At 47.3% G+C, this 17,871-nt stretch overlaps 3 protein-coding genes and 1 pseudogene across 3 annotated transcripts; 2 read left to right on the forward strand and 2 right to left on the reverse strand.

The window, feature by feature from the left end:
• Positions 1 to 227: 227 nt before the first annotated feature.
• On the forward strand, positions 228 to 6,787 carry LOC136547481 (uncharacterized; annotated as a pseudogene).
• A 134-nt stretch (positions 6,788 to 6,921) lies between these two features.
• LOC136501342 (organelle RRM domain-containing protein 2, mitochondrial-like) lies at positions 6,922 to 8,605 on the reverse strand. The gene is made up of 3 exons (XM_066496855.1): positions 8,255 to 8,605; positions 7,538 to 7,606; positions 6,922 to 7,432 (listed from the first exon to the last, which is right to left on the reverse strand). Exons 1-3 carry the CDS (start codon positions 8,448 to 8,450, stop codon positions 7,197 to 7,199), a joined length of 501 nt encoding a protein of 166 aa, XP_066352952.1. The 5' UTR covers positions 8,451 to 8,605; the 3' UTR covers positions 6,922 to 7,196.
• A 1,469-nt stretch (positions 8,606 to 10,074) lies between these two features.
• On the forward strand, positions 10,075 to 12,443 carry LOC136501359 (uncharacterized). Its single transcript, XM_066496874.1, has 4 exons — positions 10,075 to 10,397; positions 10,566 to 10,663; positions 11,571 to 11,684; positions 12,161 to 12,443. Exons 1-4 carry the CDS (start codon positions 10,172 to 10,174, stop codon positions 12,227 to 12,229), a joined length of 507 nt encoding a protein of 168 aa, XP_066352971.1. The 5' UTR covers positions 10,075 to 10,171; the 3' UTR covers positions 12,230 to 12,443.
• Positions 12,444 to 12,559: 116 nt separating this feature from the next.
• Positions 12,560 to 13,448, reverse strand: LOC136501350 (ATP synthase subunit b', chloroplastic-like). Its single transcript, XM_066496865.1, has one exon. It carries the CDS (start codon positions 13,362 to 13,364, stop codon positions 12,717 to 12,719), a length of 648 nt encoding a protein of 215 aa, XP_066352962.1. The 5' UTR covers positions 13,365 to 13,448; the 3' UTR covers positions 12,560 to 12,716.
• Between the last annotated feature and the right edge of the window lie 4,423 nt (positions 13,449 to 17,871).

A 17,871-nucleotide genomic window follows, 5' to 3' on the forward strand; every position in this document is an offset into this window, starting at 1 on the left:
TATGTGTATGGAACATTAAATGTAGATGAAATAAAAAACTAATTGCACAGTTTGGTTAGAAATTACGAAACAAACGTTTTAAGCCTAATTAGTCCATAATTAAACACTATTTACTAAATAAAAACGAAAATACTACCGTAACTCAAATTCCAACTTCCACCCAACTAAACACGCGCTGAGTCAAAATGTGAGTACATCGAGTCACTAACAGTACGGGCCACCCGAACATCGCCGCTTCTTTTAATTCCTCCGCTCCGCGCGCAGGCCAGGCTCGAGGGATTCGTCACCGACGGCGGCTACGCTTGCGTCTGCCCAGTCTCCGCCTGCTGCGGCTACCGCGGCAAGGTCAATCAGCTCGATCACATGCCCATCTGTTTCGAACACTTCGCCGGTTCTGTGGTTTTGTTCGGAACTTCTATCAGGGTTTTCTTCTTCGCGCCGCGCAGGTGCTATCGGCGCGGCAGTTCGAGAAGCACGAGGGGGCGGAGTCGAAGAACCAGAACGGTCACATTCTCCTCCTCAACGGCAAGTCGCTCTACGACCTGTTCCACGAACTCAGGGATGTGCCCGCCGAGGCGTTCGCGGAGGAGTTCCGGGCGGCCGCCGGGGTACCCATGACTGTGCCCGCCGCCGAAGCCTCGTCTGCGCCGCAGGGGCAGCAAGCGGGCGCGCCCGCGAGCTGGGAACCCAACGGGGTTCAGGTTGACGGCGTGACGGTGGAGCCCCCTTCAGCCCCTGCGCCTGGACGGGGAGACGTGGTGATGCTGACCGAGGAGGAGAAGGCCAGCTTGTGTCTGCCTGGTTCGAAGTGAGCCATTCCACTGATCGACGGCCTGTTTGGATCCCAGGCTAAAAATTAGCCCATCTTGTGACAATGGATTAAACATGAGCTAATTATGGGCTAATAGGGGCTAATGGACTCTAATCACAAATTAGCCCTCATTAGCTCTTGTTAGCCCAAAATACCCACATTTAGGTTCTAATTGGTATCCAAAAACATGAGCTAATTATTAGCTCTAGGATCCAAACACCCTCTTTGTAATTTCGTAGCGAAGGGTTAGACCTCAGAATCAGACTAGTATTTATGCAATTATTCCAGTCTTAGTCCCTTCTGCTTCTGTTTTTAAGCAGGGAAAACAGTTCCACAACTGAGTCGGACACTATGTGCGGCGTTGAAGGGCCTGCTGCAGAACAGATCAAAGATGAAGCAGGTGGTGACCATGTGATGCATGATGTTAAAGTGGGAGTGACAGAAACAAAGTATCAGCTAGACAGTGATCTTAGACATGTTAAAGGATTGCTGTCCACTGGACTTCTTGAAGGTTTCAGGGTGACCTACAGGAAGGATGAGGTGTGTGTTGTTCCTGCTGGCATTAGGATTGTTGATTCAATAAACTGATTGAAACCTAGGGTTTTATATCTCAAGAACAACATTTATGCTTCATTTTGATTATCTTTAGGTGGAGAACGTTGGACGGATAAATGGACAGGGTTATTCTGGTGGCTGCCCACAGTGTAATTACAGTAGTAATGTAAGCTTTCTGGTACTGCTTGTGTTGCATCAATGATAAGTTCTACGCCTCTTTGTAAATTGTCTGATACCTGACCTCATGATGCCTGATAAATTTTAGATTATGAATGCATGCGAGTTTGAGGCGCATTCTGGTCAGTCATCTAACAACCAGAATGATCAAATCTTCTTGGATACCGGGATTTCTCTATTCAGGGTGGTGAAAGCACTAAAACCTTGTAAGCTTAACATGCTTGGGGATTTCATTGAAGAAAAGTTTGGTTTCCCTCCTAATTTTGATGAGTATAACAAGTGGAAAGGTATTTTAGCTTAGCACCTAATATAAGAATTTATTGGTTTTGTGTGTTGCTCAGAATGTGCTAATTTTCCCCCCGTCCCATCTTCATTCTTGTTGATCATTTAGCTTCGTTTCAAAAGAGGAAAGATTATTTAGATGCTGTGGCTTCAGATGGTTGTTCGACTCAGAGGTAGGTTGCATTGCAAAATTTCAATAGGACTTAAGTTCAGATTTATAAATACGTTTATTCCGTGCCGTGTTATTTCAAGACCTATTTATCTTCCTATATTCTATATATGCATCCATAATTTTACCTACTATTGTTTTGGGGCTTCAGCCTCTGTATATGCTCGGTAAGCCCATAAACCTTGCAAGGATGGCTTGGGCTAGTGGGACGCATTTTCTGTGAGAATTGATTCTTAACTTGGAAATGACCATCGCTATCCTTGCTAATTTATTGTTCTATCTCTTAACTGTTTTAGAAAACCTTTTTCACCATTTCGATGAAGTGTACTGCCAATTTGCAGTCAATTACATTTAAATCATCATCATGCTCCTCATGCTAACTTCACCTTGAAAGAATCTGCCAGCAATACCATCTCAAACCCTAACTGGAGTGCATCCAAAAGGCGGTTTGGGGGACAGTTTAGACAAGGAGGCACTGAGACTTCAACTCCAGCCTTTAGTGGAAGCCCAGGCAAAGGGGTTTCTGCCTCTCTACTGGCACCTCAGAGAAGAAAGCCACTGAAGAAACTCGCAGTGAGAACACAGGAGATCCTCTCAGCATCGATGATGTTAAGTCTGATTCTCCAGTACCTACTGCAGTAACCCCTAACTACCCTAAACATGATTCCACAAATTTAGGGCTTTCTTTATCAAGTCCTGTAAAAATCGCGCAAGGACCACTCCCAAACTGCAGCATAGGCTCAAAGTCAAAAGAATCACAAACAAGGTAAAAGATTAAATCTTTTGTAACATTTAAGGGGTCTTTCTGCAAAAGCTGGTGAAAGGTGTTCTTTTACATGACATTTTGAAATGATGCATAACCTACCTTTTCCTCAGGGATACCACTTTGCATCCACTGATTTTCAAGGAGGGTGGCCTTGCAGATAATACTTTGTTGACTTACAAGTTGAAGACTGGAGAGGTGCTCTGGATATTTATGTGAACTATATTGGCCCCTTTTTCCGCGATCACCTGAATCTGTAGCACTCTTAAGAGGACTCACGCTTCACTGTTTTTTAGGCTCTAAAGCAAGGGTATAAGCGGGGAACGGGTATCATCTGTAACTGTTGCAATCAAGAGGTACAAAACTAAGCAATCAGCGAATTTTGTTTCTTAGGGTGTAATTATTCTGCATGAGGAGCAATTGATGTTTTTGCTGTTCTCTTTTGACTCCAGTTTACTGCTACACACTTTGAAGAACATGCTGGCATGGGGAGAAGACGGCATCTGTAAGCACCACCATTTTTGGGAAGAAGTTTTGCCTATGCGAACTTTATTATTCATAGAAGAGCTAGAAGTTCATAATGGCATTCAATTAACTTGTTGTAATAATCTAGACCTAAAAAAAGAGTTCTTGGGTGTTTATGTTCATCTAAGCGGTGAAAACTTTATCTTTCAGGTATCACAACATTTATACATCAGAAGGATTATCACTTCATAAGCTAGCTCTGCAACTGCAAGATCGTTTGAATTCAAATGGATTTGACAATGCTAGTGTTTCCAGCTTCAGTGACTACCCTAACCTTACTTCTTCATCAGGTAACTTAATGGGTGTTGTGTAATGCGTACGCGGAGGTTCATTGTAACAACCAATAGCTTATTTTGGTTTATGTCTATTTCATTAAATTACTCAGTGCAGATTATTCAGTTTGCTGCGTGTTGAGTGATTATGGCTCGTGATCTCTTTCGAATTAGTAGATATGCATGCGGCCTTTGTGAATGCTCAGGCACATATTGGTTGATGTCTTTGTGTTGGTCTGTTTAAAAGAGGGTATCCTGCTGCAATAATGTACCATCAGTTCACCTTGTTGGAAGATGATGACTCTGTAGTTCTCTTGGCCATAGGTCCTGCCTGCTAAGAGCCTAAGAGATTCCTTCCTTGTTTTTAAGGAATAAATTATTTGAAAGTTACATTCTATCTAATGACAAAGTAAAAAAAAAAGGGGGGCATTGTCTGCGGTCTTTGTGAATGCTAAGACCATACCAGATTTCGCTTTGCCCCATCCTGTTAACTAGCCTGAACCAGCCAAACATTTGGAAATATTAATAATTGCCTGTTGTCATAATGAATTGCTTTCAAATGTCTGATTACTGCAGTATTAAGCTCGGTTTGTTGGTTTTTGTTCAACTTTTGTAAGAGATAGATATTTATGTCTCTAACCATTCCAGTCGATGGTTTTGTGGCCCTGGATTGTTGGGTTAATTTGAGGAATTGGACTATTTTAGGACTGAGGTTGATACTTGATACCTTACATAGATGGAACTTTAAGCATGGAGGCACTGCTGGTGTTGTCATGTTGAACTATTTGCACTGAGCACTTGCCATTTCTAAAGGATGGAAGGGTAATAAGGTAATCCCCTCATGGAAGTTTTTCAAGGCAAGACAGTAAGTTGTGAGCAAAAAGTTCTGCAAAGGTCAGGGCATGGTACACACTACAGAACAATCACACTTTATGAGGAGAATAGTCTCTTTCTGTTAGATTCCCTCCTGTGGATTGGAAAGGTTGTATATCCTTACTCACAGGGCGTTTTTGTCTAAGGAAAATACTTCTAGGGAGAAAAGGATGATGGGTAGTGACTAGTGACTACTGAATAAGCAGTGCTCCTGCGGCATCTTACCTGGCCATAGTGTTGAAGTGAAGGAGTTGTTGAATAGTGAAACTTTTTGGGATGGCGATGTGGTCTTCAAGCGAGGGCTCTCATATTCTTGGTGGCTTTACTACTACCATCCTTCATTTGTTTTGCTTTACTACTACCATTCTTGCTGTACCCAGAGCTTGCAAAGTCATCTACTGTCTTCAGATGGATACAATATTGCTGTATATTGTTTGTTCTTGAGGGCGTTTTATCTGTATAAAGATTTAAAGTTTAGTTTTTTTGGTTGAAATGAAGTTTCTTTTTTCCTCTGCAATCATCTGTGCCTCCTATCATGGCTTCACAAACCGTTTTTTTGTTTTTTACTTAATTGGTTTGATACAGTCTTGTTACTAAATCTATTAAGTTGTATTATGAGCCCTGATTTGTTCCTTACCATCTTTGTTTTTTCGCACTTGCATGAATGCACTAGTAATCTACTGTGTATAAATGATTCTTAATTTTCTGTTCTTGTGTGTTCAAAGTGTATAGTCCACTTGGTTTATGTACCTTCTGCAGATACAGTATTTTTCCAATGTCTTTATAAGTGAGCAGAGTAATTATGCTTGGATTTCACACTGCCCTGTAACAAGAACTGACTTGGCCTCAGTAGTCAGTAGGCCTTTTTTCTGTTTCTTTGGTCACATATAGATTTTTATTTGAAGGCTATGTTTTAGATTTAATTGTATTACCTTTAGGCAATGAGGGAGTGATCATTGAGCTTTATGTTTGCAACTAATTTAGAGCCTCTGTGTTGTGCCAATTGGTTCCTTTTATTGCAGGTTTCGGCAGACAACCTTCTACTACCAGTGGACCTATTGTTCCCCTGAAACGGATTTTACAAGAAAGAGTGGTCGAAACAGAGAGTTGCTATTTCTGTGGGTAAGATACTAATAATAAGTATTTATTGTCGATAGATTAACAGGATCAGGTGAGCTCCTTTATATGAAAATTTGCATGTTTACATAATGTCAGGTATGGCCACACAATGATTGGAAATATCGTATCAGCAGATATTTTGGAATATATGTTAATTCTTCAATCCTTATATCTGATCCCTGGGTCCCTTCAGCTACCCGTATGGGAGTCCAATATTTTGAGGACTGACATGTGATAATGTCGTTTCGTTTTGATAATTCCGAATGAAATCATTTCAGCTATTTTTACCATCGAGTCTTATTGTTTGGCGTTTCTTTGTGCAGGGTTACCTTCATACTTCTCCTAAAGTCAATCGAGGCAAATTTGAGAGCCTGGAATATAAGCCTTCTTGCTGCGCCTGTTGACCCTGAAATGGTGCAAATCTGGTCAGAGAAGCTCGGGTTCACCGTTTTATCAGCTGAAGAGGTAACTGCATTCTCTGTCGCATATTCTTCTGGTTCATGAAACGGTGAAGTTATTTGATTAATTTTTTGAACCAAGACTAACTGAATATTACAAATTGTTTCCTTTGTTCTGCTATTACTAACAGTATTACTGCTCACCTGTTGTTCTATTGACAGAAGGAGTCAGTGCTGGAGTCGCACCCCTTGGTGATGTTCAAGAACCTAGTCTTAGTGCAGAAATCACTTGCTTGAGCAAATCTAATCTAAGTTTGCCTATACTACTTCAGAAATGACAACCTGGTTTGTGATGTATGGAAGAGAATTTACCTTTGTACATACTGTAGTTTAGTCTAGGAGATGATTCAGGGCACAACCTTTCTAGAGACTAGACAGTACGGACATGAGTTTGTCTATGTACCTTTTTCTTAAGTTAGATACTCCCATGTACAGTCTAGATGTATTGTGTACTCGGTGTGTTGTTAGTTGCGCGTGTGCAGGGCGTCATTTGCCACACATGCTTCCAGGTACCAGCTTGGTGTGACTGCAGCAGGTGTTCTCACCTGTATAATCGAGTGCTCATACGTGCTTATTATGACATGTAAAGCGGTCCTACACCTGAATATCTTTAAGCTGTGCGGCCGTGCGGCCATGTTATACGCACGCTCCCACCATAATGATCCATTTTTATGCCTGGTCGTTTACGATGGTACGAGTTTGCAGTTAGTAACGTTTCTACATTTATATGCATCAATGTATATCAGCCTACGGAGTAGCTCTTTAGAAGAGTAGATCATCTCGACGTTGTGTCATTACTCATCACACTCCAAGTTTATCTACACTGAACTGAATGTTCGAACGATTGTGTTCTAGACTCTAGTCTGGAATATCAGCCAAATATGTGGGTTAGTGTCTAATAAATTGCAAAAAACAGGTAACAGGACCGACGAGCAACCATGTAAAGAGAGGGTAGAAATAGCAGAGTCAATTTTACACTAATCAACATCGTGCGCTAGAGCAACGACGAGACCAAACATAGGAGAACCTGTACCCCCAGCTATCTGCATTGTCCGGCCATGTCCTACCAGGCCTACACTCGGGTCGGTGTCTCTGATAGTATCCTCAATCAAACCAAAGCTACTCTCGGGTGTCCCTGATAGCATCATCATCCCAGTTTTGTGCCGTGAAAGATCACGACAGTTCAATGCGCCTAGCCACACCATCCTACGGTCTTGTTCGTCGTGAAGCCAGCATGCGAGGAACGGGTGTCCTGCTCAGGAGCGGGCTTTGGCTGCCTTGGCTTGGCAGGGTCAACGAAGATGACCCATCCATCCAGAAACTTGGCGTTCATCTCCTGCCGCGCTTTCTCAGCCTCTTCTATGGTGGCATATCTCACGAAACCGAAACCCTTTGACCTCCCAGAAACTCTATCCGTCACCACTTTTGCTGCACAAAGTAATAAAAGCACACTACAATTAGGAGTGAGGAACAGGATGAACAGGGGCCTTAATTTTCCCTCTTACTACTACTCCAAGAAAGCTTTCTTTGTACCTTCAAGGAGCCTCCCGAAAGGAGCAAATGCACCCTGGAGCTTCTCATCTGTTGTTAACCTTGAAAGGCCTGCGCCCAGGTGAATGAAAATCAGGAGCCTCAAAGCGACTTATTTTTATAGGGAAACCTATATGTGAAATGAACTCGGACCAGCTGCTTGCTGAGAAGTATTTGTTACTGAGCATAGCTGCAAACTACTATCTCTGTTCCAAATTATAAGTCATTCTGGCTTTTTTAATATAGCTTTTGATATATGCTATGTCTATATATATAACAAAAAAAACAATGTATCTAGAAAATCAAAAACAACTTACAATTGGGAGTAGAGGGAGTACAATCTAAATGAAATGGGACAAGGCTATTTTTTATACAATGATAAAAAGGAAACCCGCACAGGTGCAGTAGGATTTGACGGGATTTGACGGCACAAGAGCTGCAGGATGGCATGTAAACTGGAAGTCTGTAACAGGTTTAAATGCAGTGATTCATCGATATTGGATTGCTCACAAACATAGCATAAAGGTATCTAAGTGCCCGCAGCTCTAATTTGGGCAAATTCACATAAACATAAGCAGGCTGCAGGTCTGATTTTTTTAAAGGAAAAGTTTACTGTGAAATTGTGTTCCCTGAGGCTCTCTTTATAAGTTTTTTATATAAATAATTGTGCAATGAGTTGGGCGGGGCGGGGCGGGGCGGGGCGAGGCAGAGAGACGTTACCGCTGACGAAGAGCTTGGGTGTGGTGAGCGGTGGCACGTTGGCGACCTCGGTGCCGTCGCCGAATATGGATGACAGAGGAGACGGGCCGAAGCCGGCGGAGGAGCAAAAGGTAGCGCGCAGTACGGAGGAGGAGGCTGGGGTGGAGCGGCAGAAGATGCGGCGAAGCAGGGCCGGGGCGGCGGAGGAGCCGGCCATGGCCGCCGCCGGCAGCTAGAACCCTACCCGCGCTCTTGCTCCTGGTTTCGGGCTTTCGGCTTTTGGGTCGCCGGCGAAGGTTCCGCTAGACGCTGGCTCTGGCTCAGAAGAGCCTGCCTGCTTGCCTGTTTGGGCTTGTCGGCCCGCCTATTGGCCTGCTCAGCCCCGTTTCCGCATTTCTGTATTGCCTTCTGTTTTTCCCACCCCAAATTCCAAAAAAGTGCTACAGTAGCCATCACATCGAATCTTGCGATACATACATGGAGCATTAAATATAGATGAAAAAAAACTAATTACACAGTTTGGTTGGAAATTACGAGACGAACGTTTTGAGCCTTATTAGTCCATGATTGAACAATATTTGCCAAATAAAAACGAAAGTACTACAGTAACCCAAATTCCAAAATCCAACCAACTAAACACGCGTGTCTGTTTAGTTCCCAAAATTTTGCAAATTTTTTCAAAATTCTCTGTCACATCAAATCTTTGGACGCATGCATGAAGCATTAAATATAAATAAAAAATAAAACTAATTACACAGTTTAGACGAAATTCACGAGACAAATCTTTTAAGCTTAGTTAGACTATAATGGGATACTAATTGCTACTCCCTCCATTCAAAAATTGGGGGCGTATTTGGGTGTGCCGCGATGACCAAGGAAAGCTGGCGCATGCAGGATTGCTCCTTAAATAGCTGTTTCCATTTACTCCGCCCGCGTCTGTTGGATTACCGAGCAAACAGTCCGCTAACCCCGCCCAAAACGCCGTTAACACGCACGTACGAGACCTTGCCGTCGCCGTCATGGCGATCCATCGTCTTGCAGCAGCACGCCAGCGTGGAGCGACTCGCAGCGCGGCGGCGTGGCGGCGTGGAGCAACTCGCGACTCGGCGGCGTGGCGGCGTGGAGCAACTCGCGACTCGGCGGCGTGGCTCTCAGCGCGTACGTGACTCGGCGGCGGCGTGACTCGCGACTTCCTTTGGCGTGACTCTTAGAGCAAGTATAATAGCAGGCTGTAAGCCGACTAAATGCTGAGGTGGAGGAGAGAGGGGAGGAGAGAGGGGAGGGGCGAGCTGTAAGCTTACAGCCGGCTTGGGCACAAGAACCAAGAAAGTCTGTGAGAGAGACAAGTGGGCCATGTATTAACTGTAAAGAGCCAACTACTATATGAGTGGGCTGAGAGAAGGCTACAAAGAACCTTACAGCCAGCAAACCGGTTGTATTATTAGCCTTGCTCTTATACTCCAGCGCGGCCAGGATCGCTAACGGGAGGGAACGGAGCGAGGCACTTGAAGCGACGGGAGACGGCGCTGCAGGAATGCCGCGAAAGTTATGAGGAGGCCAAGTCTCGTACGATGAGCGCCGGCGCATGGGGAAGAGGTCCATACATTATACGCCCCCAATTTTTGAAAAAAAAAATTTGGTAATACGCCCCCAATTTTTAAATAGAGGGAATAAATAACAACGAAAGTGCTACGGTACCATTTCCTAAAAAATTTGGCCAACTAAACCAGGCCAGACGAGACGAGACGATTAGGAGTACATGAACTCTGAACAAACCTGATTTCTAGCTCTCTCCAAAATTCAAATCGCCCCTAGTTTTAGTTTGAAGGCAAACCTGTGACTGTGAGTCGTCTTCCGGTAAAAACCCTAGCCCATAGCATCCACCGATCGACAGGTCCCATCGATCCATCGCCAGGCCAAAGCCAAACCAAGAGGGCCATGGCCTCTTCCTCGTCTTCCGGCACGGCCGCCGGCGCCGGCGGCAGGGTGGTGCTGTCCGAGGAGGGGGCGGCGGCAATGGCGGAATGCATCGGCCTGCTGTTCGGGAGGTGGACGGCACTGCAGCTGGCGGTGCAGAACCGGTGGGGCAGCCTCGACTCGCAGGCCAAGGCCGACCGGCTCGCCTCCTCCGTCCTCTCCTGGTTCACCCGCGCCGCCGCCAGAGGTCTCGACCGATCTCTCGTCTCCTGGTTCACCCTCGCCGCCGCATTGCATTATTGTTGTCTTTCAAACTTAATTAATCTGGAATCGAAATCATTCCATCTGTTTTGATGAATTACGATTGACTTTGTTTGTTTCGTTTGTGCGCTATCGGTGGATTGAATTACTGAAGGCACTGGCCCACTCGACCAGGACGAGCTGGAGGGATTGCTGTACGACGCCATGGACGAGTCCTTCAACGCCGACATTGAGGATGGGAGCGTCGAGGAGGTATTTATTCTTCTCCTGCTTTAAATTATCGTATAATGTAATCTCTCATCCATGAATCAAATCGATCTGTATGTAGTTAACACGATTGGAAACTAGAGAAATTTAGCATGTTGTTCATAAAATGAACTTGGGGAATTTAATTTGTTGTCAGAATAGCTGCAGCAGTGTTGCCTTTCAAACTTAATTTGGATCCTGGTTATTTTATTATTAAGTCAAAGGTATATGCTCAGGGATAATTTGAACAGTGTTGCCAAGATGCTTGAGGTATCATTAATATCATACCCGATGACACCAGAACCACATGATGATTTAACAACGAGACAGTACAGTACTAGATGAAGTGCAGACATACATATGTATCGCGAAACAGGACCAAAAAATAGTAGCAGACGTGTTTTACGTGTTTAAAAAAACACACAGGGCATTGCCTTCAGAATTCAGATAATAATTCTGACCTACATCCAAGCAGAAACAAAGAATAATTGTTACCATCACACAGTTATGAGGATAGTACTTGCCTACCCCTGCACGACTTTGCTTATTATTGCAACTTAATTTGCTTTCCTGACAAATAAAAATTTTATGGGGCCTCTCCCCCCGGTTACAATTGATCTTCTGTTTGAAGCAATGTTTTCAACAGAAGCTGTATGTATGCCTGTAGGTATCTCAAAGTATATATTAATAGAGAAGAATATACATCTGAAAATATAAGTAGATGACTACTAATAAATTGGATGAGTTATATTGCATTCTTCCCCTCAATTGCCAAAAGATGATGTTGGTTATTGTTCATTGTTGTGTGGAGTCGACTTTAATTTCATTTGCATGCATGTGACTGCATCATCCAGTTAATTTGTTTCCGTTTAAAGCTGCCGAGACACTTAACCTTCTCTCTTCTCCCAAGCAGGTTACTAAGCATCTGATGATTATGTACACATGCTGTCTGCGACAGAACTATTCATACATCGATGAGCTTAGGAAGATACTGCTTGCTGGCAGCGCCATTACCCAGAGCAAAGAGGTAATAATTACGAATGTTTTGAGCTTTTGATGCATTATATGCAATATCCCTCAAAGGCATGAGCTTTTTATCGATGCATGTATATGCAATTTCAGAGAGACTTTTGGCTGCAAAATCTTGTTGTGCTCTGTTTCTCTTGTGCCTTTCCATTAGCGGCCTAAAAACTGCCCATCAGCGTTCAGTGCCCATGCACCCTTTAATTTTCCCCTGCTTCAGAGTCACAGTTATTTATTATTACGTCGACGACAAGTGTAAACATGAGTGGTGGTTCTTTAGCCTGTTCGCTTGTTGGTTTCAGCCAGGGCTTATCAGCCATGGTACAGTATTTTCCTCTCACAACACACCAGCACCAGCCGGGCTTGTTAGCCCAGAAACTAACCAGCGAACAGGCTCCTTATGTTAACAATGGCAGCATTCCTCGCCCATGGTCGTAATAAATTAAATGAACTCATAGTTGGTCTCCTCTTCTGAAACAGGTGTTAAGAGGTTACGAGAGTAGCAGCGATGAGATCTCACGCTCAGAGGAAGATGATGATGATGAGTAAGAACACATTGAGGCATGATGGTTGCAGTTGAAGATCTGAGATGGTTCGAGAGTGCCCGGAACATGATCGAGCTTTGAACTTGGCTCAAGGCCTAGAACGAATAGTGAGTAAGCCGAGTTACAGAATACTGCCAAATGTACAATCATTTGGATTGGATATAACTTAAGATTTAATAGTTGAAATCACTAGGACGAAATGTATCCTATGGTTTTAATGGTTGAAATCACTAGTTGCACAAGCGTATCAAGTTAACCTCGTTGCGAGTCTGCAACAATCCAACACAGCACCATCCAGCAATCTTTCATGAGTAGTTGAGTACAGAGTCTGAGATTTCATCAAAATTATCATTCATTTATAATGTTCATGCGATTAGAGTCATAAGATAAGGCAGGGCCGCGGCCGCCCATGGACGGCAGCCCGACAAGCGTATACAGACTGATCAGAAAGCTAAGAACGGAACGCCCGCCGGCTCGCTGGTTTGGTTCCCTCACGCGGATGGGAGCACCTTCTTGACGATCTCATCGCTGAGCGAGGCGATCTGCGCGTCGAGCGCCTTGACGGCCTCCTCCTTCTGCGCCTCGAGGTTGGCGAGCGCCTCGACGAGCTCGGCCTCCACGCGGCTGCGGCCCTCCTGCAGCTTGGCCTCCAGCTCCGCGGTGGTCTCCTTCTTCATCTTGTTGAGCGCCGCCGCGATCTCGGCGCGCGCCGCCTTCATGATGGCGGCCGCCTGCTCCTCCAGCTGCTTCACCTCCTCAGAGGCGTCCTTGACGTCGCCGAGCTCGCCGCGGATCTTGGCGTCCCGCTCGTCCATGAACATGCCCAGCGGCGTGAAGTAGAGCTTATCCAGCGCCACCATGAGCAGCAGGAACTCGGTCGCGATCGCCGGGAGCGTCAGGTTGAAGTCGAACAGCTGGGCCTTCTCCATCTGCTCCGCCAGCGCCGGGAGCGGCGCGGCCGCCACTGCCACTGCCGCCGCCGCCGTCGCCAGCAGCCGCGGGAGCTGCTGCGCCAAGGGCCGCCGCGGCCGCGCCGAGCTGCTGCTGGAAGAGGAGGAGGACGCCACCGGCTTCAGGAGCGGCGCGGCGCGGCGCGGGGAGCAGGAGGTGGTGGCTGCAGCCATCATAGCCGTGGCCATGGGTGCGAGGCCGGGGAGAGGTGGGGTGGGGGTGGAAGAGCGGCGGCGGCTTGTCAGTGGAGGTGTGGTGGGGAGAAGGGAGGGAGGCGGGCGGGCGGCTATCTATCCGAACGGGTTGGGTTGTGGTGTCCCGACGAACGGCGGCCACACGATGCAGATGCTCGCTTCGCCACCACGAATGCCCTCCCCGATATTCTATTTTGTGCTTCGTCAGAAAAGGCCCGTGTCATTTTTGGCCCCAAATCTCTGAAGCCGGCGGCAGTAAGCCAGAGCCTCATGGAGTCATGGGCCATTGTCACTGACTTGTAAAGCAAAGAGCAGAAATGGATAGATTCAGGCCTAGAACAAGAGGGAATCTGGGATAGAATTGAAGAATAATAGTAGAGTTAACAGAATTTGGACGAGGCAAACCTGGGTGATTTTGGATGTAGCTTTACTAAAATACCACTCTCGTGTGAAGTGCCATAAACTTGTCTGCTTGGCTTTTTTTTTTTAGATAAAGGATAGAAACTATCCGGCTTCATCTACCCGTGGGTAGAATCAGACCAAATTATTAAAGCATCAAAAATTAAAGAAAGAAATTGACCGAAGAAAATACATCCCCAACAAGGAGCTCGAGTAGTCCTACGTGACCTCTGACTTCCACCGTGATGTCAATTCCACAGAATAAGATCACCAACGTCAAGACGAAGCCGCCAAACACGTTTGTCAGACCTAATAAAGGTACTGAAAACGTTGGACACCGACCACCATTGAAGACTGGATGCTTCTTCCTTGGCAACAGCACGAAGCACTTGGTGTAAACCACCAAACGCCGAGCTGTTACGCCAACGAATGCCGCCTCCGCCTTGAGCTGAACACCGAACAGGGTAACCACACGGGAAAACTGCCCGGCCTTGGTGATCAAGAACTTCGACGACGCGCCTGCGCCATCGCCGCCGGCCCGGAGAAACCAGGCTAGGTTTCACCCAGTTATTGAACGCCCGCGGATGCAGCAAGGGACGGACTGATCAACGGCTTCAGCGGCGCCTTCAACAAGGTGCGTGGCACAGAAGTTCCACCGCCGCCGGCCCGGCGTAACACGCCAGGCAAGGATTTCGCCCAAGCCGCCGCCGCCACCGTCGACACTGCGCCCGGCCAACGTGGAAGACCGCCTTCACCGGAAGGTCACCATCAGAGACGCTCAGAAGGCGGGCATCCCCGGCGCTGACCGTGGATCAGATCCAGACCCAGGGGGCCCAATCCTGACCCGCCGCCACCGCCGCCAGACGAACGGCACGCCGGCCGCCGCCGACGATCCACCACCACACAGAGCAGGGTACTGCCGGCAGAGGGACAGCACCAGCCCAGACCGAGGACGCCAGATCCAGGCCCGCAGGGCCCAAATCCGCCCGTCCGCCGCCACGGCGACTGCACACCGATGACGGAGAAGTCCGCCACCGCCGCACCGCCCTGCGCCCGCCGCGGTCGTGGTCGGTGACCTCGCCGAGCCCCACGCGGCTCGGGCGAGTCGCCCCACCTGGCCGCGTCGTCCAGCGCCGCCACACAACCGGCTGAGAGGGCCACGCCGCCGCCATCCCGGCCGGCCGCGCGGCCTTGCCGGCGGACCGCTCCGGCGGCGGCGCGACTGGAGATTGGAGGGGAGGGAGAGGGCGCGGCGGCTAGGGTTCGGATCAGGAACTAGCGACTGGAGATTGGAGGGGAGGGCACGTATGACATAGGCCTGGCCACGCTTGTCCCGACGCATTCACCTGTCTGCTTGGCTATCTTAGAGAATTTTGTTAACAAAGTTGATTAGGCAACAACTGTTAAGAGTTCAACGAAGAATGAAGCACCATGCCGATAAACATAGATTGGGGAGAGAATGTCAAGTGGGAGATCTGGTTTATTTGAAACTACAACACATTTGCAATCTTTATTCTGTTACACGATACTTATTGCTTAACGCCTCCATATCCAGTACAAGGCTTTATAAGCCACACCTCTCGGCCTCTAAGATGGGCCGAGCCACACACACACATATGGGGCACGCTCAGAACTCATGTGCCTAACTATTCAAACCACGCGCCTTGAGCCATGGCCCATGGTTGCCAATTTGCCATACTTGCTCTTCCTGCTTGGGTACCTGACATGCCTCCCCCTTTACAGCTTATCCCAAGCTGTGGGATACCGACGCTGCATGTCTTGAGGGTCTTGAGCGGGGCAAGTTAGTCCCACAACACTAGTACCTTCGGCACCAACCCTTAGATTCAAATAGACCAGATCTCCCACTTGACATTCTCTCTCTCTCTCTAATCTATGTTTATCGGCATGATGCTTCATTCTTCGTTGAGCTCTTAACAATTCTCGCTCAATCAACTTTGTTAACAAATTTCTCTCAGATAGCCAAGTAGACAAGTTTTATGGCATTTTCATTGTCACACAAGAGTGACATTTTGGTAAAGCGACAACCGACACGAATGTTTTGCCTCGTCCAAAAGTAGTTGAGCACAACATGCACCAGCTGCAACATATTCGGCCTCGGTTTGGCGTGTGCACTAGATATCTCAAGATTCTCTTAACGGACACCAAGTGACACTCTTTTGGGTTAGCTCGAAATCTTGCACGCATGCACGCGCTAAGCATAATATCTGGTCTAGATGCGCACAAATAGAGTAGAGAGTTGATCATGGAGCGGTATACCTTTTGATCTATGGCTTTTCCTTCCTCACTGAGATCAAGATGTCCATTGGTTGGCATGGGAATTTTGATAGGCTTTGCATTAACCATGTCAAACTTCTTGAGCATATCATAGGTGTACTTCGTTTAGCATTTGAAAGTTCCTTGAAAATCGAGGAAGAACTTCAATTCACCAATCATGAACATCTCCAAACAAGTTGCACATATAAGCAAATGAAAGGGTACCATGAAAGGGTATTGTAGGTAGAACAATTAATATATGTAGTGTCACCTTTGGTTTCTTTAGCCAGTTTAGATTCTGTCGGTGCAGAAAATGACCAACACGTAAATACTTGTAGTTTTGTCGTACGTTGTGATCGGATGTGGCCTAGCACTCAATGACATAGGGTTTATACTGGTTCAGGTAACGTGCCCTACGTCCAGTTTGAATCGGTCGGTGACTTTATTCCTAAGCCCAGGTGCTCGAAGTTTGTTGTGGAGTTACAAACGAAAGGGAGAAAGATGGGGGTATAAGAGGTCCGTCGAACTATGGTCTGAAGGGCTGAGAGTGACGGGAGCTCCGCTATGTGCTAAGTGTTCGAACATTTGTTGTTTGTTGGGATCCTTGGTTGTTCGGATCGTGTGTGTTGTTCGAGTTGTTGTGGACTGATTCTGCAGGAGTTGATCGATGGCCCCCTGTTGGGAGAGAGCGCATCCCCTTTTATAGATGAAGGGGACGGCCTTACAAGAGAGAGAGAGAGTACGTATGCTACTAAGTCTTGTTGCCCACATCGTTGGGTACAAGATGATGGTAGGCGCCCACAACACTGTTGTTGTCAGACGCATGTGGGAGGTTGCATCGTCTTCTTCCGATATGGCAGATGTCGGTGCCTGCCATACTGTTGATGCCCAGAGGCACGTAGGGGGTTTTACCGCGTTCGCCTGGTATGGGAGTTTGAGGGTGCCCACAACACTGTAGGGCAAATGTCGACGCCCACAACACTACTTGGGTTCTGACATGCCTGGAAGGTTGCAGAGCACCCTTCTGACATGTCCTATCGGTATTGCCTTGCAGGTGTACAGGGTATGGTTCTTGGTATTGCGGTTGACTTTTGTGTGTCCTGTTTTACTTGCTCTGCCCGTTCCCTGGGTCCTTACCGAGCGGACGTCCCCGGTCGGTTGGTCCCAGTCGTCTCCGACTGCGCCAGTCAGAGAAGAGTTGTAAGCAGAAGTTCGGTGCATCCCCGGTCGAAGACACTGGTCAAAATCAGAAGCGAGCGTTGTTCCTCCTCGGCCAGGCCTTCTAGTCAGAGAGGCGGGCCAGAGTCGGAAGCGAGGCCTTCCGGTCGGAGAGGCGGGCCAGAGTTAGAAGCGAGGCCTTCTGATCAGAGAGGCGGGCCAGAGTCAGAAGCGAGGCCTTCCGGTCGGAGAGGGAGACCAGAGTTGGAAGTGGGGTCTGTTCCTCCTTGGCTAGGCCTACCGATCGGAGGCTGGTTCGCCCTTCCATCCTGTTGTTAGGTTTTTGGGCCAGCCCAGGAGTTACGTGTCGTTCACAACATCGTCTACTGGGTGGAGTCTTTGCTGGGAAGCCGGTCCATGAGGGACCCCGGGTTTATGAACCCGATAGGAGCCCCCGAGCCCCTAGACGATTCGGGTAGAATCGTCTGGGGGATTTTTGCCTTGATGGCGGGTGCGCGTGAGCACACCCGCGGGTGTAGCCCTCGAGCCCTCGGGTGATTCAGGTAGAATTGTCCGGGGCGGGTTTCATGTTGCTAGCGGGGGAATTTTTTTGTTTCGTCAGCGGGTGCGCGCGAGCGCACCCGCGGGTGTAGCCCCCAAGCCTCCGGGT

Source organism: Miscanthus floridulus, chromosome 1 (assembly GCF_019320115.1).
Source record: "Miscanthus floridulus cultivar M001 chromosome 1, ASM1932011v1, whole genome shotgun sequence".
NCBI lineage: Eukaryota > Viridiplantae > Streptophyta > Magnoliopsida > Poales > Poaceae > Miscanthus > Miscanthus floridulus.